Here is a 23,786-nt window from a genome sequence, read left to right on the forward strand (position 1 = left end):
TAATGAGCATTTTAGTGTCCATTACAGGAAAACAGCTTCCAGTATTTACTCTTAATTGACACATTTCTCTTTTCCTCCTCTTCCTCTCGGACAGGTCAATGGAACAGAAGCAGACTATGAGTATGAGGAAATCACGCTGGAGCGGGTAAACATGCATGCTTATTTTATACACTATAATGTAATCAGTCACATCAACCCCCACCCGGTGACAGTACCTCCATCTGTTCGGACTGACCTCTGTCCTCCATAATCACACTAAAAACATCATAAGGGATGTCCAGAGCAGAAATTATATTGAGTGCCCGTTTATTTAAGACTAGGAGAAATGCAACCTTTGCTGAGACAAAAATATGCAAACAAAGACTGAGAAGGTGTGAAAAGGTCAAACATATTTCTTCTGAAAGATTCAAACAAGTTAATATAGCTATTGCTAGCAGGGATTTTTGAAGTGAGTGGATTTGAGTGAGCTGATATTGACATCTTTAAGCCCTCCAATGCTAGATGGATCAAGTAAACCTATATACTGTATTTGAATCAGCCAATGCAACATCTTGCATAACATTACTTTATGTTCCATATAAATTAATATAAAACAGTAGCTTGTATATAGTTCTCACTTACTGCAAACTGCAAAATAACGACACTGTTTGGATTTTAAATTATTTGATTTCCTATTTAGTAATGTACTGTAACAATGCTGTAAAGATACTTAAATAATGGCGTAGTTGAAGCTAAATCCAGCAAATTTATTTTGCCTTTTGTGTCAACACCATTTTCGGCTGCCAAACTTCTGAGAAGTAAATTAGGTAGGATATATATATAAGGGTATGTACTGTATAATCATGAGCAGTGTGACATTGAAGTAAATTAGGTAGGATATATATATATATAAGGGTATGTACTGTATAATTATGAGCAGCGTGACATTGAAGTAAGTTAAATGACCACGGGGTGTTTTCAGGAAACAAAATACATAAATTACTGTCAGCGTCTTGCTTACACATTTTGACATACTTATACTTGTGCACACTTTATTCTCCCATACTCCACTACCCTTCAGAGGGAAATATTGTACTTTTAACTTTGCTACATTTATTTGACACTGAAATGATGATACAGTGTACTACTAATCTACTCAGTAGTATACAAAGTGTCTAAAATTGGCTCCACATTGACGAACTACATCATTAAATGCTCTTAAATGTATTTATTAGTGATAAAAACAGAATATAGTATCCATTGTATCCATAATAATATAACACTGTGAAAGGAGCCATTCTGCATAATGAATACTTTTAATACTTTAAGAACATTTTGTTGATAATACTTCTGTACTTTTACTGGAGTAACATTTTGATTCATATTTAATCAGCGCTGCCTAGTTTGACCGTTGAGTTTGTGAGTGATTGACAGCTGCTCAGAGACGGCAAGGCTCCAGCTCGGCTCTGATTGGTTGTTTTCCTCCGATCTGTGAAATCTTGCAGACGCTATTAGGAGCACCGGAGGACACAGAGGCACATGATGTTTTTCAGATTACCTGTCTCATGCACTACTGTTAGGATATAGTGACCGTTTTATAAAAATAAAAATAACTTTTTTGAATCATATTTGCTCCAATTCTATCCACTGCAGCTTCAAGTAAACGATGAGTACTTCGTCCAATCCAACGCACAAAAATATACACTTTTATAAAACCAGAAACGTGATATAAAACTTCAGCTATCTTCTCATTTATCTCTCTCCTTTCCTCCATCTCATCATTCTGCATTTCCTTTACTGTCCCACCACTGGTCCAACTCTGCTGACCCTATTTCCTCCCCCGTCCTTCCCTACTTTATTTTCCTGATCCTCGTCCTCCCTCTCTCATTATATTCCCCTTTCTCTCACCCAGAGGCTCTCTCTCTCCCTTCTCTCCATTCTCCTGTGACCTGGTTCTGTCTGCTTGACTGGGTCTGCTCTAAAGACACTATGGACATACACGCGAACACAGGCACAGACATTACACTAGCTTTAAACCCAGTGACAAAGCATGAGAGAGCGAGTGAAACAGACACAAAGTAGAGGCTGTCATCGGATAATGTCTTTAACTGACTGAGGCGATCTATTATATGTAATTTGGTAATAAGCCATATCTGGAGAGAGTTGTATTACATATTGGTTGTCCAGGTGATAAGCCTGTTTTGTAAGAAGTGATAATTGGGGAGATATTAGATGTCATTTTGCAATGAATATCATTTAAATAAGTACAGTATTTAATAGAAGAAGAATGGAGGAACTATTTCAGTGTGGTCATCTGCTTCTGATATAAACTACTGAGGTGCTTCCATTATATTGTGTATTCACTACTTAAAAGCATCTTAAAATATCAGTGTACATTTGTTTTTTACTAACTATCTGGTCTGGATGGGGATATTCATCACTCTAACAACAGTAATTCTGTTATTTATCTTAGATCATCAAAGCTTCTGGCATCAGATATGCTCCTTTAAAACCATTATGTATGTTCAGATGGTGTTTCTTTTTCCCATTAAAACACTCTCTGTGTTTGTGTTCATGTGTAGGGTAACTCAGGCCTGGGGTTCAGTATCGCAGGAGGAACTGATAACCCTCATATCGGAGAAGACCCCTCTATCTTCATCACCAAGATTATACCTGGAGGGGCCGCAGCCCAGAATGGACGACTCAGGTACACACACATACACACCCACACACACACACACACACACCCTTACCTCAAACCAAAACATAAGAATTAAAATGTTTAACCCTGTTGGGATCAGTTTTTTGTGGAGACAAATCCTCACAATTTGACTGCATCGCATGACCGTCCATAGTTAATCACGATTAGTCTCAAATTAATCGTACATTTTATCTGTTCAAACACAAAACAATCACAAATATTGTCTGGAAACCGTCACAGGTACTACATTTAGCAAAAACAATATGCTCAAATCATAACGTGGCAAACTCAAGTTCAACAGGCTACAACAGCTGTCAGTGTGTCAGTGTGCTGACTTGACTATGACTTGCCCCAAACTGCATGTGATTATCATAAAGTGGGCATGTCTGTGAAGGGGAGACTCGTAGGTTCTCATAGATCCCTTTTTCAGGTCAAGGGACCATGCCAGTTTTTCCTTGCCAAAGTTGAACGTAAGTTTGGAGCGTTATTTAACCTCCTTCTCGACAACCTAGTATGATGGATGATGGTTGCTACCAATTAGGTTTTCTAGTTTCATATGAAGCCAGTATCTTCACTCTAGCTTTAAAAGTGAGCCAATTACAACCTAAAAATCACATTGCACGCAACGCATTGTTATCCTGTTAACTTTGACAACCACACTAACTACAGTACATCATAGATATTAGCAAAATCTGGCAGTGCAAATTGGCTTGGTATTCATCGAGTCATTATTAAAGCTGCAATCCTTAAAGACATTCAAAATACAGCAAAATTGTTCAAGCATGTAGTGTCACAGTGATTAACTGAGTCTTACTGTATGAGGCAGGAAAAGTGCACACATGCTCAGTCAACTTTGTGTAAGGGATAATGCCCAACGAGGTGTCCATTATCATTATGCATTAAAGAGGAAAGAAGTGAAATAATAAGAATCAACTAAAAGACGTTGACAGCAGCTTCCTCCCTCTTTGCTTCTTTTGTAACAGATAGATACTGTATCTCCCAACCAGACTTCTAGTTTCAGAGTGAAAGACTAACATTTGAGTTTAGGAGATGATGTGCTATCATTTGTCTTCACTACATACTCTTCCTTTCTGTATGTGACTTTGCTGAACAGGGTGAATGACTGTATAGTCCGGGTAAATGAGACAGACGTCAGGGACGTGACCCACAGCGGGGCTGTGGAGGCGCTGAAGGAGGCAGGAGGTCTGGTCCGACTATGCATACGACGCAGGAGGAGCCTCACCGAGAGAGTCATGGATATCAAGCTGGTCAAAGGGCCCAAAGGTGAGAAAATACTACAAAGGTGAACAGACAGTGGAGTCTGTCAGTAGTAAACACAGATTCTTGTTGTTTTGAATTTACTCCAGCACCTTGGATTTAAAATGTGACGTTTGAGGGTGTTGACATGCTTCTTCTATCCTTCTACTTACTGCCTGCATGATAAAAAAAAATAAAGAAGTGAAGGCATAAACTGATGCCTGACATTGAGAGAGGATGATGAGGCACAATTTTTCTGATTTCTGCTAAGAAGTCAGCACGTTTCAACAGCAGAGATACAGTAATATGACTGAGCAGGGAAAAGAAAAGAATAATAGAGCAACGAAATATGAAATATATGACAGGGAATGGTTCACCTAATTGGATTTAGCTTTTCTTTACTACCATATAATTGTACTATATCACATGAAAAAATCGAAATGTCAGAACTGATAAAAGGGCCTACGGGAGATAAAATGCAGCACTGCAGCAAATAAAAAATATCTAACATTATGAACATCCTCAGGAAAGCCAGAAGTTACATACAAAAATATGACCCGTTGATGTTTTCTCTCAGGTTTAGGATTCAGTATAGCAGGTGGAGTTGGAAACCAACATGTCCCGGGTGACAACGGTATCTACGTGACCAAGATCATCGAGGGAGGGGCTGCACATAAAGACGGACGGCTACAGATAGGGGACAAACTTATGGCTGTAAGAAACACCTTTTTATTACACCTTTTTATGTCTTTTCTGCACTTATTATCATGCCAATGTTATAGAGTGTAGTACGTAGATTGCAGTCGTCATCAAAGCAAAGTTTACAATTTACTTTTTAATCTAAGATTAATTAAAAATGAAATGCCATACAGAAGACGTTTGCATGAACAACTTTCAGATTAGTATATTAATTCAGGTTCATTAGCCCCATATCGGTAATGAACACTCCCAATAGCACCAAAAACTGCATGCCAGGAATTGCTTTTATTGAATTTATGTGTCATAAATATCCCTTAGTAATACCAAATATTAAATGATTTGCCCTTAATAAAACCAGAAATGTAATTATTCCACGTAAAATGTACAATGACTTGTACTTGTTTATAATTTAAATTGAGAATTGAACAAAAACAAGGCTTATGCTCCAGTGTACACGTTAATTAGATCCTTACATATTACCTGCAGGGTATATTATATTCTAGGACTAAAGTAGGTGTAATAGAGAAGGACAGTGGACAAGAGTATGATTGTATCAGATCTTCTGCTCTACATCCAAGCGTGTTAAGGGTGATTTAACACGGCAGCAGACCCATTCAGCATCAAAATAAATACAACATAATTAAAGCTTCTTCTCCATTAAGTTAACGTCCAGCGATATGTTTTAGGATACAAGTGCAGTCTATGGACGCAGCCACAAAACTGCATGATAGCATCCATATTATATGTTTGTGCTGAAGTCTGGTACGGACATAATCGTGTAAGTGTGTTAATACATGTGTGAATGTGTCTTCATGTGTCTGCAGGTGAACGCCTCCTGTTTGGAGGAGGTGACTCATGAGGAGGCAGTGGCCGCCCTGAAGTCCACTCCTGACGTTGTTTACCTCCGCGTGGCCAAACACACCTCCCTTTTTATCAATGACAACTTCCCTCCACCCGACGTCACTAATTGTAAGCACGCACACACTACTCTAGCTGACCAATTTTGTGTCAAATTATGGATTTCTTAAGTAAGTAGCCGTGTAAAAAGGTGGATCATTTTCAGCTAGCATGTAATTTTTGTGAAATAAACCCCTTCAGGGCGATGCGGTCTTGCTGTCGAGGTTTATTTCACAACAATGACCCACTAGCTGTACATTATCCCTTACTTATCAATTTGTTTGAGTGCTTATAACTATAATTATACAGTGCTATAAGCAGATTATAATGCAAGATAAGTATGTTTATAAGGCATTATAGACAGGGGCGTCATAAAAAGTGTTAGATATTTAAACATGTGAAAAAAGAAGAAAAATAATCCGCTAAATGAGCCTGATCATAATGAGCTCATACAGTGTCATTTATGATAACACCAAATACTTTTACATTGGTTTGAAACAGTTTATATTATTGTTTAAAGGATCCACTGATGACATCAGCCAGACAGCTTTAAATGTGTTATATAACAGTCTGATGGGTAAATTTGGTCCACTGGATTACTGCCAGTTGTCACCTCACCAAATCAGCATATTATCAAACAACATGCCGTTTATTATTACCGCTCTGAATCTAACACATCACCAAACAGCATATATCACACCACCGTCTCTCAACATATCTGCAGTACATCTAATTATTAAACAATTCATCAACAGCTTTGACTGATTGACTAAAATTAAAGTATGATTAGATAGTTGTGGGATGACGATGTTTCAAATTAGGAACCATACTAACAGCACATGAAATGACACATTCAATCAATCAATCAATGAAATTATGTTTTATGTATGACAGTATGGTAAAATGAGAAAAAATAAAGTGTGTGTGTGTTCTTCCAGCGTACTCCCCACATCAGGACAACCATATAAGCCCCTACATGAGCGGCAGCCAGTCTGTAAGCCCCGCCCCATTGACCACGCCCAGATACTCCCCTCTGCCCCGGGCCATGACCGGAGACGACGACATCCCCAGGTGAGACCTCACACACAGACAGCTGCACATTTATGGGACAGAAACGAAAGATGTTTCTCTGATTGGGACTTTTATTCTGTAAAATCCAAATTAAACACGCGGCACAAACAAACATATCCATTATGTAATAATGTTTTTGTAATTCCACTCAAGTTTTCCTAAAATAAATAAATATATATGGTTGAACTACATACTGTATATCTGTATCAAAACTTTGCATATTTAGATAGCTATAGTGCTTCCATTAAGGCATCGTAGTGTGGTTTTGAAAATGTTATATTAATTGGGTAATCTGGGTTTAGCTTTGAACTCTGCAATAGAAATGGTCCGCCAGTGCCTACATTGGTATTTTTGCTTATTGTGATGTAATTTCTTGGAGTATCTTCAAATGCTTCATATCCCTAAAATCTGTACAACCTAAGCTAAAAGGTTATGTCAGTCAATAAACCCTAACAATTGACAAAAGTATTGAAATTGTTTCATAAATTTAAAAATCTGACATGTTTTTCATAAAATGGTACTAAATAAGCACACAAAACACACTGATCCAAAAGATTTCTAAATGTAGAAACATGAACAAAATATTTCTTAACACACCACAAGTTATATGAACCATGCACATTTTTTAGTTTTTGAGATTATTAATTAGTTTAGTAACGTTCCGCAAGTAAGGTAACATAATGTCATCACAGGCATATAATGTGATGATGCGAAAGACAGAAGCCTCGGCTCTCTGATGCATAAAGATTGAATGCTCTAGCTATTATGGTTTTTATTGTACATAGATATACACAGGATCACGCAAACAACGATTTCCCATGGCCGCCCGCAGGAGGTCTGATTTTAAAGGATTAAGAACTTAGTGTTAAATTTAACTGAAAGTCGTCTGGCATCTTCTCATTGTTTCCATTGTATTTCTAATACGTCCTCTATTGAACGTTGTTAGATTTCACAATGGTTAATGCGTTTGATAATATTTGAATATATCAACTAATGGACATCCAACTCTAAAGGAGATTTACATGCAACAGCAGCTGTGTCTAAGGAAGCTTTACAGGCTGATTAGGTCAGTGTCGTTATTTGTCTTGTTATGTATTGTCCTGCATGTCTATCACTTCTTATTGCAAACTTTGTCAGCAAAAGAAAATTCCAAATTCATCAATATTGATGAAATTCCATAAAATTTTGCAGCTTCTTATTATTCTTACTATCTGAAAAACAAAGTAAATCAATGTGTTTACATGATCTTCTTTGTCTTTGTCTGCTTCTTTCTCTTGTCCTTTATTGTTTGTTTCATGACCCCCTCTGAGGTCTTAAGTGGCCCACGAAGAGGTCCATGACACCAGATTGGGAAACAGAGTCCCTAGAGAGCCCTAAATAATAAAGTGTGCAAGTGTGTGTGTGTGTGTGTGTGTGTGCGTGCGTGCGTGCGTGTGTGTGCGTGTGCTTGTGCGTGTGCTTGTGCGTGTGTGTGTGTCAGTAAAACGCAGATGGCAGAGCGAATTTTGTCTTGCATGTAAACTCAGGTCACATATGTGCACACACATGCACACAAACATGCGGATACACTCTCAGTGCTGCTCCACTGTCTTTAATCCATTTTAATGGACGGATTACAGCCTATCACAGCCCAACTCGTCACTCAACTGGCGTCACCGTGGTTACCAGAATATGACTCATTTCGTCATAGCCCTCTGGGCCAATCGGTGCGCTTTGATTATAATAAATCTGATAAGCCTCAGACCGACTGCAGAATGGTCATCTTTGACGTCTGCCCCTCTCTTTTCTCTGAATGTTTGTATCTCTCTCTTTCATCTCTTCCTCTTTGGCTCTCTGATTAGTTTCTCATGCAAATAGAGGATTATGGGTTTTAACAAGTGTCCACTGAGTGTGCACAGTTTTAAGGACATCTGCTTTCTCTCTAAGCAGGAGATTTAAGGTGAAAGGTCTGATCATTTATTCATTTGTGCTGTAGAATGAACCAATACAACTTTTCCTCTCTCGATACCAATACCTTAACTCAGGTTTATCCGTCGAAATCGATTACCAATGCTCTCATTTTCCCATGTTGAATATCTATATACTGCACCACACTGCATGTAAGGTAAGGCCAGGCAACACAGACATCTTTGACATTGACAAAAGAAAGAGTCCAGTGGTTTTGGATCGTTGCACCCCTGGTTAGAGCCATTTCAGTCAGAGAGGCTAAAGAGGGATCAAATCTAATTTTCACATATTATGTACAGTGTATGGATTATTGATAAATACCCTAATAACTCACAGGTTTCAACTAGACTTGTTTCTGCACTAATCATGATAGTTTTCATCCATTTAAGTGAGGATGACATGATGGTCCAGTGGTTTCTTCACAATAAGATGGACTTGCTTTCAATTCTGTCTTAAATATGTATTTGCATGTTTTGCCTGTGTTGACTCGGATTCTCCGCATGTGCTCTTGTTTACTCCCACTGTCCAAAGACATTTAAGTCATGCTAAGTTCAAGAAAGAATCAAACTGTGTATAGGGTAAAACCTGAGTCAGAAGTGTTTGTTTGAGTAATGTAACTGTGGTGGTGCAACAAAACAGAGACAGTGCAATACTGACATCTGCTGGTAATTGTGGTGAATGATCCTAATTTTAAATGCCCTTTCCTCCCACTGAGATGTACCATTTACCACTACACAATTAGCTTGTATCACACATATTATACACTCAGAAGCCATTAGAATATATACATTACACAAACTGCTAAATACTGTTGCAATATTTTTTCATTTGTAGTTATGTTGTAAGTATAAAATCCTCCTCCCTCCTGTTACCATACATTTCTCCTTGTCACTGGTTCTGAGACTGTGGCTAAAGAGGTGTTACAACTAAACATCAGCTAAACTTTAAGCAGTGTAAAAGCAACAGTGGCTATCTAAGTCATAACTGGTTGATCAAATGTCATCGTACATCAAGATGCCTTTAAAACTGATAAAAAACAAACTATAATTAAGAACTAATTTGTGCTAAAAAGTTGGATGCTATCTTCTTTTACCTAATGTGTGTGTTTAATTTGTGTTTCTTCCAGGGAACCCAGGCGGGTGGTGCTCCAGCGGGGGACCACAGGTCTCGGCTTTAACATTGTTGGAGGGGAGGATGGAGAGGGGATCTTCATCTCTTTCATTCTCGCCGGAGGTCCCGCTGATCTCTGTGGGGAGCTACGAAAGGGAGACCGCATCCTGTCGGTATGCGCTAAGACCTATTCTACACACAGATATAACACATGCGCTGTCACCATTATTATTATAAATGAACTCATATCTTACCATTATTACTGTATAGGTTATATAGGGTTATCAAGGGAGCCATCCTGTTTGTTATTTATTGTACCTCTATTTTCTCTGTACATTATTGATGTGGAGTCACAACTTAGAATAACAAATATTTTGTCACTAAGGCTAAATATTGACTTTGATCTGATCACATTTTCTACTGTCTAAAGACATTTCATGTAACTGATCATCATTTTCTTTGCACGTTTCCACTCACCACTAATGGCTGACGGGGGCTGTGTGTGTTAAAGCTGTATTTTGTGTTCCACTGAAGTGAAATATGGCTTTAATTTTCTTCAGACAGGATTCAAACAGGATTTAGTCCTCAGACTTGTAGAGGCACTGATAATCCCCGCAGAATGACTGAGACTGTATTATGATGAAAGAACTGACGGGGAATGATTTTATGCATTAAACAAGCCTTCACAAAGTACACACATACTACACGTGCACACATACATACACGTGACTGGTCACCTGTGAGTAATTGACCCGCTGAGATACACGGTGCTCTTAATGGTGTGCTCATCTCACTATACATTTATTACTATTGATCCAATCCACGGGCTTTAATTGTGTGTGTTTGTGTGTAGGTGAACGGTGTGGACCTGTCCAGTGCAACACATGAGCAGGCAGCCGCAGCTCTGAAGAACGCAGGACAGACCGTTACCATAGTAGCGCAGTACAGACCTGAGGGTGAGTACTGCAGATAGACAGAGTACATTGACATCCATCTCATGTACAAGATAATGCACAAGAAAATCTGAATTGAATTCAGAACAGAACGGAACAGATTTTTCTAATTAAATAGTAAATTAAACACCCCCTGAAAATCTTATTTTGACCTGACCTCCAGTGGTTTAACTTGTCACCTTGCTGCAGTGATGTACAGGTGTACTTCAGGGCCCCGTGACGTCACTGTTGGGTCTGGTTACAGATTCACGGAGCACACTTCTGACCACACCAATCAGTGAAGCTGGGTGTGGTCAGAGGTGAAACCATAGACTGTATATAAAGATGGACGACATGACAGCTCCCCCAAAGTAAAGCCAAAACATCTGTATGGCCCCCTGGTGGCTGGCTGCGGTATAGATCATAAATCCTGCTCCTACACGTCAAATACATTTTTTCCCAAAGATGGTTTCTGTCATTTTAGGTAGTTCTCATCACGCTAATGTTTGTTCAAGTGTTCATTTTTCTGATAGGTTTGTTTTTGATTAATTATTTGCTATAAAAAGGGTCATGAGATGTCATGATTGACAGCTGTGATTGACAGCTGCTCTGAGTGAAGTAGTCGCAGCCATAGGCTCGGGAATTATACGAGAGAGGAGATTGTAACTTTAACTTCCCATAACCGTCACGAGTGTGTGTAATAGAACATGTGTCAGTTTGATCATAAATATAGTTATAGAGATATTACGGTTAGTTGTTGTGTCTTTCTAGCCTAACAGCTACCGTGCTGCTAACACAGCAGCATGGTGGCTCACGCTAACAAGCTGCGGCAGTGCTCGGCTCGTGAACACACAAGGTTTTATTTTATTTATTAACTGAAGTTTTGGAAATTCACTGTTTGTGCAAGATAAACACAAAAACACACACACACACACACACACACACACACACACACACACACACACTGAGACAGAGTGATGTCTCCCAACAAGCACCATCCTGGATGTTTGTCTACTGGGAGCGACCGAGAAGGCTGTAACCTAGGAAACCAGGTTATAACTGCTGACAGGCTCAGCTAATGGGATGCTGTCGTGGTGGGGGACCTGAGTATAACACATAGACAAACGACGCACACAGCTACACAGCTACACAGCATCAGGTCCCCTGATCCCTTTCTGGTATCAGCCATGTATTATTGAGTCAGAGAGGTGTTCCAGGGAGGTGTTGTTATTGGCAAGACCAGAGTATAATGCACAGGAGCACCAATGGTCCTTAAAAAGCCTGAGGAGAAATTCATTGTAACTCTTAAAATGAATCTTATTTACAGCCCTAGGAAAATGTATTTAGAATTTAGATTAGATATAAAATGATTCAGTGCTCCTACTACATATGTTGAGTTGTTTAGTTTTAGATGTTCTGTTAACTTATTAATTTAAATTCTGGGTAGCATAGTCTGACATTTTGAAATCCTGCACATATCTTGCATATACTGTATATATGGATTCTTTATCTAAAGAGGCCAGTTGATGAGTTACAGTTTGAAAGGTTAATCCAAAACACTGGCTTGATTAAAAAATGGACCCATAATTATTCAGGTGTTATTTGGTCAGGTCAGGACTTTGTGAGGAGGAGAGGGGGCAAAGATCATTTGCAAAAACGTTGAGTATAAAGGCCACAAGGTGCTGATGCACTGATTTAAAGGCTAGATATTAACACTGATGCATATGATTTTTGTATTTAGTTAACCATGGAAAAGCGGGGCTTGGAGAGCATGAAAAACGAGAACAGGCATTATTTGATAAATAAATTGAGTCAACATTTTGAATTTGGAGAATCAGAGAAGGCAGCTGAAAGAAAAACTGCACTAATGGTGAAATTGAGGAGGGAAGTGTCAGCATCAACATGAACACTTTTATTGTAGTGTAATTGGGGAGAACTAGAACATTTAAGGGAAAACAGTGGAGGAGTTTAAACCAGAATATCAGAGATATGGTGCAGAGTAATTAAGGTTTAGGTAAATGCCTATGGAGCCCTGATATGGATGGAAATGGATGCTCATAGAAGGGGGCAGAATTCATGAAGATGTGGAAGGCAATGCCACAACATAATGAAGTTCACTAGCAGCTACAGTATGCAAATGTATTGTAATCTAATAGAAACAGCGTGCAGTCAGGATATAATCCATACATCAGGCTGAAAACAGTGATGTATGCTGGATTATGGTGTTATGTTGTTGTGTTAGCCTGGTGATTGGTTGTATCTGGTCACTCCTTTGGCAGAAATACCACCGAGAACATCACTCCATCTCATAGAAGTTTGTTGGTGTCTGCTCGAGAGTGTTAAGTCAGATCAGCACCATAGACAGCGCCCTAACATTTTATAAGCTCTTAAAGTCTCAGACTGAAATCTCATTTAGTTATCCCCTTTTCCAGTCAACATGTTTTATAAATGTGTTGTTGATTTATTATTAAAAGAAAGAAATGTCTTTGGAGAATTAATGCTTCTTCTTGTCTCAGCTGGCTGGAGGGGTGTGTATGTGTTTGATTGACAGTACATGTCATTGGTGGACTGTTTTATTAGTGATTTTGACGAGTAAGGACCCCACCAGCATGGAACCAGATTTGATATGCTGTTGAATGCAGTTTATTAGCTATCTAGAAGACTAGCAGTGCACTTTTCCTGTTGAATGTTTGTTTTGTGGTTCGTTTAACAAGCTAACGTGCAGGACAAGAAGTGTTCATTTTTGTACGTTAGATAAGAAGGAGATTTTAGCAGGAAAGCTGATCTGCCTTGTGATAAAACGACAAATTACTTTATGCAAAGATTTGATTGGCTCTATGGAAAGAAGTTCTCCATATAGGTAGACGGAGAATTAATGGTATTCCAACGAATTCATGCAAAACTATGACACAAAATAATATAAATTTCTCCCTTTTGGTTTCTGATTTTTGTTTTAAAGGAGACCATATGTTTTACAGAGCAGATATCTTTGCTGTAATAGACAAGTATTGGTGAAGCGAGGATTGTTTTGAACGTTTTTGGATCAATAGCAGAGAAGTGGACTAAGCTACTAAAATTGGATGAACTACTTTTCACTTGTGCTCAAGATTTTTGGGATTTTTTTGGTGTTGTTCATTTAGAAAGTAAAAATATAACTGTCCTTTTAAATCCTGCAGATGCTCTACTAATCAAAGTGTGAAAATGGTTCAATGGTGTGTTGGTTTGGCTTGGCCCAGCTCTGTTTTGGCATAGTTTGGTGTTATATTGGGAATCTCACAGTGACAACACACAGTAGGTATCAGAGGTGGTCCAGCTGGCGTCACTAAGAGCCGACTGTGATGTAGCCTGGTTTTAAAGTTCAAGGTTTTTCCTGCTCAACAGTCAAGAAACTATAGATGTGTACTTAAACATTTCATGATTTTGCTCACATGCTGGCCCTCAAAAAGGATAAGTTAGTCTAAGATTGTGTGTCTGTCTGTGTCGTGACTCTCATTAGTGACCGTTGAATGAACTTTATATCAAACCTTCTGTCCACGCTGGGCTTTGGTGAGCACTGTGTGTGTGTGTGTCCATCTGAGGTTCATGTTTGTCCCGTTCCCGTGGCGATAGCATGCAGTGACCAGCAGTGCTCCCTCTGTTTCACACACACACTTCCTGCCAATGAGAGAGGAGCTCATAATGACCTCCACCAGGAGAGGAAAAGTGTCTCTCTCGCTGTGTGTGTGCAGGTCTCCTCCTGTTATTTATATTAAATATGGTACCCGGTGTACTCAAACACAACACAGCTCTGCGTGTGCGTGTGCGTGTGTGTGTGTGCGAGCGTGGGCAGAGACACAGTTGATTTAAGCTGATGCAGCAGATATAGATCTGTGTTTATTTGAAGTGCAGCAGATGGAGAGTGTTTGTCTGTGAAAAGTCTTCATGCTGCATTAGTACTGCCGTCGTCCCCCATCACGTTTCAGGCTATTTTAAGCCAATTTTGTATATCAGACCTGTGGCTCCAAGATGTGTTCCGAAATTCATATGTATTCAGCCAGGCAAGGCTGTTTGACTGAATTTTCTCCCAAGATATAGACAGAATAAACTTCTCTTGAAGCACATTGTGGGGAATTAGAAGCAATTTATGAGCACATTAGATCGCCAGATTGAATTTTCTTACAAATGAATCATCAGGCAGTCATGAAAAACTGACTTTATCTTTGATATTATCTCCTTAACTTTACAGTTGACCCTATAAACATCCAGAGAAACGCATTTTACACACTGAGCTTTACCCTGAAATCTAAATAATATTGATAATGATAATTTCATTGAAACAACACTTTTCAAACAAGGTGCACAAAGGACTTTACAGAAGAAGATGAAGATAAAACACGACAGGACACGTAAACTTTAAAATACTTAAAAGAGTCCTCCACTGGTTTTATTTAGCATTCTTCTATAACAAATAAAATATCAAAATCGATGTAGCAGAACCAGAGATAATGTCATTATATTCCACGCATTCTTCTTCCTTGTCAAAACCTGGTGCCAATATTACCCACAATGCAACCGAAACACTGACAATTCAGCCAGAGACAGTTCAGGAAGGAGCCAGTGCACTTGGAGTCAGTTTCCTGTCTCTGTGTCATGTGGGTTTCGCCACCGCCCCGCCCCTTTAGGAGACTAGCGGCATGTCCTGAGTCTATTAACTCCAATGGGAGAAGTGACTGTAAACACAGATTATGACTGATTCTTTCGCCTTATAGTCACCAAAGTAAATATTGGACCCATTTTTCACAAGCCACATACTGTACCTTCTGAACACTCTGAAACTAAAATACCATTTTTCGGACAGACAAATGAAAAGAAAATTCAACACATTATGCAAATATAACCCAATCTGCTTTCATCCATCGACACAACGTTCAGAACACTTCCACACGAAGTGCTGTAGTACTCCACAAACACCTCTAAACAGACTCTGATGTGTAAAATCGGGGGAGCTCCCCTTTAAAGCGAGACTGTGATACTTTTGCTGCTGCAAGGTCCAATTACAGAATAATGGCTCAATGGATTTCCTTTCATTCCCCAACATCCTCGAGCCAGATGCTTTAAAGACATCATCATTAGGTGACCTGACAAAGCTAGGATGTGTAAAAGAAGTTGCACAAGTAGAGAAGATAATGAAATGTCAGTTACTATATCTATCTAAAGTTAGCCAGTGAGGCTGTAGCAGCAAATTAAATGGAGCACTGGTGTGTTTTTTTGCTAATGAACTAAAATGTTCATTTGTAAAAAGTATGATTGTGTTATTTCTTTCTTTCAGAAGGTGCAGAGTGTCACTTTAAAACAAAAAGCTTTTTTTACAACATAAAACAACATATAAATGAAGAAAGTTAGACGTACGGTTTATAAAAGAATAAAGCATCAAAAGGATATGTTTTAAATGAAATGATTAGTTTCTCAGCCAACAGTGAATCCTAAATAAATGCCACTCAGGTTGCCTCGTAGCTTAAAATGTGCGGCTTCAATTCCCAGTTGAAGTACCCAATTCAGCTGATCAGAAAAAAAGCTAAAATGCTGCAGTATTGACCTTTAAACATGATCTCCTCCTGTGCCATAAGTTTCCTGATGTGGGACTGGTAATGCGTGCACGTTGACAGCAGTATTAGTCATCAGGATTACACGCAGCCGTCACAGACTCACACTGTCACACACATACTGTACACACACATGACACACGCGCACACACAGAGGCGGTGTCTGTCAGCAGTAATACTGAGGTGATGCAGAGAGGATTAGCTTCACTTCTGTTAGCCTGCTTATTACACTTTGTGTGTGAATGTGTGTGTGTGTTTTGTGTGTGTCAAGCACCAGTTGTTAAGTAGAAGATTAACAGCAGCTCTGTCGCTGAGCTTTCAGACACAAAGTTGTGGGAATATTATCTGCTGAATACATACAGTAGGCTTCTTTCCTTTCTTTTCCTATACGTCACTTTATCGCTTTCTGTTTTGCTCACTTTCCTTCCTCTCCTTTGTTTCTTTCCTTCGTTTCCACCTGTCAGTGCCTCCTCTCCTCCCCAGTGTTGCTGGTGTCTGTGGTAATGGTCTGACTCACTGCTCATACGTTGTGTTTGGGGGATCGGAGGCGTCAGTATGCAACAGGAAGGTGAATGATTAGAGATTTGCAGCGTGCGGCCGCGTCACTGTCATGCTGAAGCTTTTATTAGCTGCCAGAGAAGAAACATGTTTTTCAGTCTTGACATTTAAACATGAATTCAGTACATAATATAAGACATTTCTCTCTTTTTCTGGTCTCTCCTCTCATCTCCTCTGCAATATGAACCGGTAATCAATACCATTATAGATTACTGTACTGTATCGTATCAATTATAGATGAGCTTCCTCCACCAGTGCTATTTTTAGAACCAGAGCCTCATATCGATTTTGGTACGCTTTAACAACAGACTACCAAGTGGAGGATCTTTTTTTAATTCAACCGATCAGAGAGACGTCTCACAAGAGGATTTTGATGAATTGGATTCTCCTTTTAATACGTCTAGTCTCTTGTAGTCCGATATGTACATCCACTGAATGATTAAAAACCCAGTAAAGCCCACATAATGTCTTGGAAATTGAGATAATTTCACTATATTCATCCCCTTGGAGGAATTTGATTTTTTTGCCGCAGCAGCAGTCAAATAATTCAGAAAAGAAAAATCCGCAAATGACTCAGAATTAAAGGTGCCCTGTGGAGTTTTCTTGTAAACAAAGTCAGTGTTACTCACCGAAAACACATCGTTTGTATCCTTGAGGTCTGACAGATGTGTTGAATGCACTTCCTTGCTCATAAAACATCTGTAAGCCCGATGTTTTGAATATATCAAATCGTGCATTTACAGCCATGTTAGTCAGCTTGTAGTCTACCTTTGGTAACACATTGCTACACTTCTCTGCACCTTACCGCCACCAACCGTCCATCAGTGGAATAGCGTGAAATCAGTGGCAGGAAGCGGCAGGTAATCATGTGCATGATACAAACAAAACGGGGGCACAGTCAGGAAAATATTGCTCCACAGCGCTACCAGTGATCAAAACCTCCACTGGGTACTTATAAATGTAACATAAGCAATAAAAAGTAAAAATGTCAAAGCAACAATGACATGAAATAGGACATAAAAGCCGTGCTCATTCCTGCAGGAAAGTAAATAACGGGAAAGAGTAGGGTTATATACAGTACATACATGTTTCTACAAATAGGGCTAACATTAGAAAGGGTGATCTGAAAGGTAAATATTGGTGCAATGCACACAACCCTAAAGATGAGAACTGCCCCTCTCCAGAGGTTTTCTGTTGGATAGCACTGAAGCTGCAAAACACAGGAAAGGTCTCTGCCAGCTGCTGAATGGAGGAACAATGCTCCTCTAGGGAGAAGAGAGGAGAGGAGAGGAGAGGAGAGGAGAGGAGAGGAGAGGACAGGAGAGGAGAGGAGAGGTAAATGAAGGAAATAGGGAATATGAGCCCCAGAGCCATTAGTCTCTGTCACCACTCCTCCCCCACCTCTTCCTCTCCTCCTCCTCCTCTCTTCTGTCTCCCTCTCTATTATGTCTTGTTTTCTCCCTCTATCTCGGTATCTGTGTCTCTCTGTGTCTCTCTCTTGCTCCTTAATCTGATAATGCTGCATTGAGGTGATGTGTGTTGAGACAGTTAGATGCTGATCACGTGAAACTTCATGTGTGATACCGTATCACTCTTGGGGGGAGTTTGATGTCCAGAGAAAGAGGCAGAGCTAGAAGAGTGCTGACTTTGACTTGATAAAAAAGTCAAATTTTTTCAATAAGGTTTCTTATAAGTGAAACCCTTGAAAAGAGAAAACCAGATAGACAGAGAAAAAATGAGTCAGAAAGTGGAGATGGAGAGAGGAGGAGAGACAGATGGAGACACAGACAGACATAAATCATGCAGAGCTGAAAGACTTTAATTCCTTATACTTATCAAGGCAGATGCTACGTTGTTTTTTTTTCGCTGTTTGCATATAAAATGGAGAATCCATTTGGGGAATATGAATTGAGCTTTTAATTAAGCTTCACAAAAATCAATATTGAAAATGCTTGGTTAAGCTTTACCTTGTGTGTGTGTGTGTGTGTGTGTGTGTGTGTGTGTGTGTGTGTGTGTGGCGTGTAGACCGATTCCCTGGGCCAAAGTAGGGCAGGAGAGCCTGGCACCGACTCAGCCTCCTGCATGAGTGACCTGAGGAAACAGTGTGTGTGTCTGTTGGCAAGTGTGTGTGTGTGTGTGTGTGTGTGTGTGTGTGTCTCCACCCTACAGCAAGCTGCTGTCAGAGAGGGGGAGGAGCAAAAGAACGCGCCAGCGAACAAGAGATAGAGAAAGAGAGGAGTGTAGTAGAGAGAGAGAGAGAGAGTTAGCATCTGTTGTTTCTGTGGCAGCTGAGCAACACTGGACTGATTTTACACACACACACACACACTGCTGCATACCTACACACATTCACATCTTTCTGCTCCGGCTCGCTCACATGCTGGATCCAGTGTGGAGCTGGCATTAGATTCGTTCTCCATCATCTCTCTTTCACACACACATCTGCTCTCTCTCTCTCTCTCGCTCTGTTTTTTTCCTCTCATTCACATCCCGGGACTCTTAAGGAGCAAAACCTCACTCTCACACGCACAGACACTCCACCGTATACCGGCAACATATCGCGCAGACGTTGTTGAGCCTGCCTGTCTGCCAGCAGCATGTGAGTACAGCTGAGCGGGAGTTGAACTGATTTATTTGTTAACATACTGCCTCTAGAAACACCCTGGCATCACTGTTTTATTCAGGGATTGTTTTTGGGGAATGCTGGTAAAATTGGACTGAAAAAGACAGATGATTTGGTGACACTGTGATGACCAGTGATGCAGCATTAACATGTTGACTCCTACGCTGTCTTTGGTCTAATGACTCTCACGGTGTCAGAAATTATCAGTGATGTAGAAACATCAGCGGTTCAGCATCAACAGTTTTTGTTCTCTTCTTTCTGTTTTACTTCCGCTGTATCGCTGGATTTGTTTTTTAAGACTTTAAAAAGGATGATCAAGACTGCAGCTCTGACTTCTCAAGACTAGCACGCTAGCTTTGGTCTTAAAGCAGAAGATGATCAGAGCTGCAGCCTTGGCAGCGCCGGCTTTGTCTTTCTCTTCAGGACTCAATAACACTAATATCTCACAGCTGCAACACAGTCTTTGTTCTATAGATCACAAAGAGGAACAACAGCTCTCTGTAGCTCTGTTCTTTCAACACTGCCTCTCATTGATAAACTTTACTGTATGAGACGTGATTTTGCTGCAACACATCTGAGCTCAATCACTCAGTCATTAATCTGTTTCCTCTTCCTCCTCTCTTGTTGTCTCCCTTTCTCTCTGTCTCTCTCTCTCTTCCTCTTAATCCCATAATGCTGCATTGAGGCGATGTGTGTTGACAGAGACAGTTAGATGCTGAATATGATAAAAGTTCATACGGTATCTGATGTGTGTGATCACTCTGTGGTGTGTCCAGTGAGACGAACAGAAATAGAAGCGTTAATCCATCAATCTGTAATGGATTATAGAGCTTAGATTGGAACGGACTGAGGTCAGCAATGAAAACATTTAAGGTTAAAGCAAGAAATGAAATTCTCGGCAAAACTGGCATTTTGATCCTGAGATTGGAAGCAGTTGTGCTTCTATGTGAAGCGTTGCATTGTGATCCCTTTCATGTCGTCTGCATATAACATTTAGCATGGGATGTAGCAAGTTAAAACTGGGATACATGCAGGTGAATCTCCTTGTCAACAAACAACGAATCCATCAAAGTTTTTTTTTCAGAACATCAATGTGCAAAAAAGCATGAGAGATCATGTTACTCTGAGTGTTTCAGGTGTGTGTGGCTTTGAGCCGTTTTAGTACAGTTTAGTTCTTTGTGTCTGTGAGCGTCAGTGTGTCAGATTAATGAACGCTTAGGGAGAAATCAGAGCTGAGATCTGGGTGGTGAAGGCTGGTTTTTGACAGTGTTCAGAAGCTGAGCAGGCATGTAGAGATGTAAACAAAGAAATGAAAACTGAAAATAGGGAGAAAAACAGGAAAAGTCAGGAGATACTGCAGGTCCCACATCTGTGTGTGTGTGTGTGTAGTGTACCTCGAGTATGATTGAATTACTCAGGGTTAATTAGATTCTGTAGGCTACGGTAATGGTCCACACACACACACACACACAGAGAGAGAGAGACAGGGACATCCTTCAGAAGGGTTTTTGCAGGCTTATTGCCAGCGGCGTTGTCATCCGTGTGTTAGTTCAGAGGTTTCTGGGAAGCTGTGTGGTGTTAAGGAGACTAGAGGACAGTCAGTAAGGATTTATCACACACTTATCTGCTGTTTGTTTTGCCACTACGAATAAAAAATATCACAATTTGCTGACATTTTCAGACAGATAAAAATATATATATTTTTTCTGCTGGAAGAAGACCTAAAAAGCCAAGAATGCACATTAGAGAACACATTTGTTTTTCCACTCTGTGCATTTCCATAAATAATGTACATTTATAATTAAAAAGGCACAATGACATTTTTATGGCCACTAAAAAATGGGTCAGAAACTAAAGCGTTTTTGCTGCATGTAGCAGGAGGATACTATAAAGCTCAGGGCTGCTTTGCTGAGTGTGTGAGCAAATCATTGCTCTTTGCATTGATTGGCCAACTGGTTGCTCTCTCACAATTTACTACTTGTCATTCCAGTGAGATGAGGATACAGTTGTTCCTGGCAATTAAAACTGAAAGTGCTATTTGAAAATTCATTGTTGCATTTGTGTAAAACATCACCAAGTATATTTGTGAAATTTGAATTTGCTCGGGTTTGAAGGAAAAGAAACAGTTGCTGTGTTTCTGTTTGCTTTGATTCCAGCTTTGTGTTTCCAGTAGGTTAGTTACATTCCAGCCAATGAGCCAAATATGAACTAATAACTCCTGCACCAATGATGCTATGTCACACCACTGCTGAGCCGCATGAACGTCACTGTGTGAACTCAGTGTGCATGTATAATGTGAGATACTTGTGTTCATTGCAGACTAGCCTGTTTTCCACCTACAACACAACATGTTTGACAGCTTTAGCCTGAGTCACATGGGCTTACAGTATTATGTCAGTTCTTCTCACAACGAAACTCACTCTCAAATCAATGTTATTCTTGTGGTTAAACAGTGTTTGACAGAGACTGAAATACAATTTTGTTTGCTTGATAGACTTGTGAAACTAAGCATTTTACTAGTTGAATGAAGGAAGTAATGGAGGAGGAAATGGCTAAGACTAAAAGACATTGATAGCCTTGTTCCAGACCAGTGGGCAACCTCTGGGTCTGAAAAGTGAAGCGGAAGTGCCAGCAGGGGGCGACTCCTCTGGTTGCAAAAAGAAGTCAGATTGTATAGAAGTCTATGAGAAAATGAGCCTACTTCTCACTTGATTTATTACCTCAGTAAACATTGTAAACATGAGTTTATGGTCTCAATCGCTAGTTTCAAGTCTTCTTCAATACAGCATGATGTTCATTTAGTAAATTATGGTCTCATTTAGAGTCAAATAGACCATAAAGCAGGGGACGGTTTAGGACATGGCTACCTTGTGATTGACAGTTCGCTGACCGGATTGTCCGGTCTGGGAGTTGTCTGCGTTTTCATCTTACAATTTTGACCCTTTCACAGTGTGTTTTCTGTTCATGAAAGTTAATTGTAACGTGTTGGTTGTCTAAAATGTCTTATACAGCCTTAGGTTGTACTTAGCTCTACCCTTTTGTGTCACTTCTGGTTGCAAATAACCAGGATGGCGACAGCTTGAGTCCTCAAAATGGCAGTCCACAAACCAATGGGTGACGTCACGGTGACTACGTCCACTTCTTATATACAGTTTATGATCCAGACCTCTAAATATCTGCCTACGTCTCAGATTTATTCAGCAAATCATACATGTCTGCTGTTGAGCCCATTGAAGGCTGTTCCTGCCTGTTATGACCTGAAGCAGTGTTCTGTGTACCCGGCTTTCGTTCTTTGTTTCATGAAGCTCCCAATCAACTAACTCCTCCTATCCAATCAGTGACACCGATCCACCTACAATAGGCTCTTATTTCCATGGACACTGCGGGATGTATTTATCCAAATAAATACATTCTGATATCTGCATTTATGAATAACAAACCCTCCTGCATGAAGAGATTTATAAACAGATTTGGAGGAGTTGTGTAAGTGATGTATCTCAAACTAGCTGTGTGTGGATGATTGTGTAAATGTGTGTGTTTATGATGATATTGACATGGACCGGGTCTGATGTAACAGGAGTTAACATTCAGATCAAACAGACTATTAGATTATGGCTGTAGAGAATCTGTTGACAGCTCAGTGCTTGTGTCTGCATATCCATGAATTTGTGTGTGTGTGTGTGTGTGTGTGTGTGTGTGTGTGTGTCTGTAATGTGTGTGTGTTTGTAGCTAAGCAGGATCGCCCAGCACTTCTGCACTTGATGGAAAACAAACTTCTTGCAATTTTCATCACATCTCAAAATGCTTCTTGTACTTGTTGTACCAGAGCCATTTGTAGGAGATGTGGTTAACACAGCACACAAACCCTCCACCGCCCTTAAAGTTGTGTTTGTTCATCATGCCCCTGATCTTCTCTTTGATTCTCAAACTGTAATGTGGTTTCTGAACTACTGAGCAGAGATGATTGAAGTGTAAAAAATCACTGTTTCTCCAGCCGATTAGACATTTGTCAGGCTATTAAATAGGCGTTATGAGTCACTATAAGCCCCATAAATGTGGGTTAATAGGGGCCTACTACACCCACTAGTAGATTATATATTCCATTCACATGGTAGATCGCTGAAAGAAGGTATAAAAGAACACGACAGCGACCTCTAGCAACTGTAGTAATTATGACAGGAGCAGAAGCCAAGTCAAGCGCTGTAGTATAGACAGTGTGAAACTCCATTTGGGGTGGAGGTCGGGAAAACACAGGGTTTTTCACCCATGAGACCGGAGTTCACATCCTGTGTGAAACCAACAATGTGTAGTTGTCTTTGTGTGCGTAGTTATTTCAACCCAAAACAGAATGTATTTAACCGTGTTTTTTTTATGCCTAAACCTAAAGAAGTTGTAGTTTTGTTGCCTAAACCAAAAGAAGTTGTAGTTTA

The 23,786-nt window shown here is 39.9% G+C and overlaps 1 protein-coding gene across 9 annotated transcripts in view; it reads left to right on the forward strand.

Annotated features, from left to right (window-relative positions):
- LOC119488121 (discs large homolog 1-like protein) overlaps nt 1-23,786 on the forward strand; it is a 117,995-nt gene that overhangs the window by 70,505 nt on the left and 23,704 nt on the right. For 7 of the 9 annotated variants that reach the window (XM_037769430.1, XM_037769432.1, XM_037769431.1 and 4 more), the window contains 8 exons: nt 95-145; nt 2,562-2,686; nt 3,795-3,964; nt 4,515-4,651; nt 5,461-5,605; nt 6,472-6,604; nt 9,678-9,834; nt 10,515-10,617. In XM_037769430.1, coding sequence (XP_037625358.1) covers nt 95-145; nt 2,562-2,686; nt 3,795-3,964; nt 4,515-4,651; nt 5,461-5,605; nt 6,472-6,604; nt 9,678-9,834; nt 10,515-10,617 — 1,021 coding nt within the window. Of the gene's footprint in view, nt 1-94; nt 146-2,561; nt 2,687-3,794; nt 3,965-4,514; nt 4,652-5,460; nt 5,606-6,471; nt 6,605-9,677; nt 9,835-10,514; nt 10,618-18,976; nt 19,333-22,820; nt 22,840-23,786 lie in introns of those variants that run through there. The other 2 variants (XM_037769437.1, XM_037769438.1) reach the window with 2 other exon arrangements.

Source organism: Sebastes umbrosus, chromosome 5 (assembly GCF_015220745.1).
Source record: "Sebastes umbrosus isolate fSebUmb1 chromosome 5, fSebUmb1.pri, whole genome shotgun sequence".
Taxonomy (NCBI): domain Eukaryota; kingdom Metazoa; phylum Chordata; class Actinopteri; order Perciformes; family Sebastidae; genus Sebastes; species Sebastes umbrosus.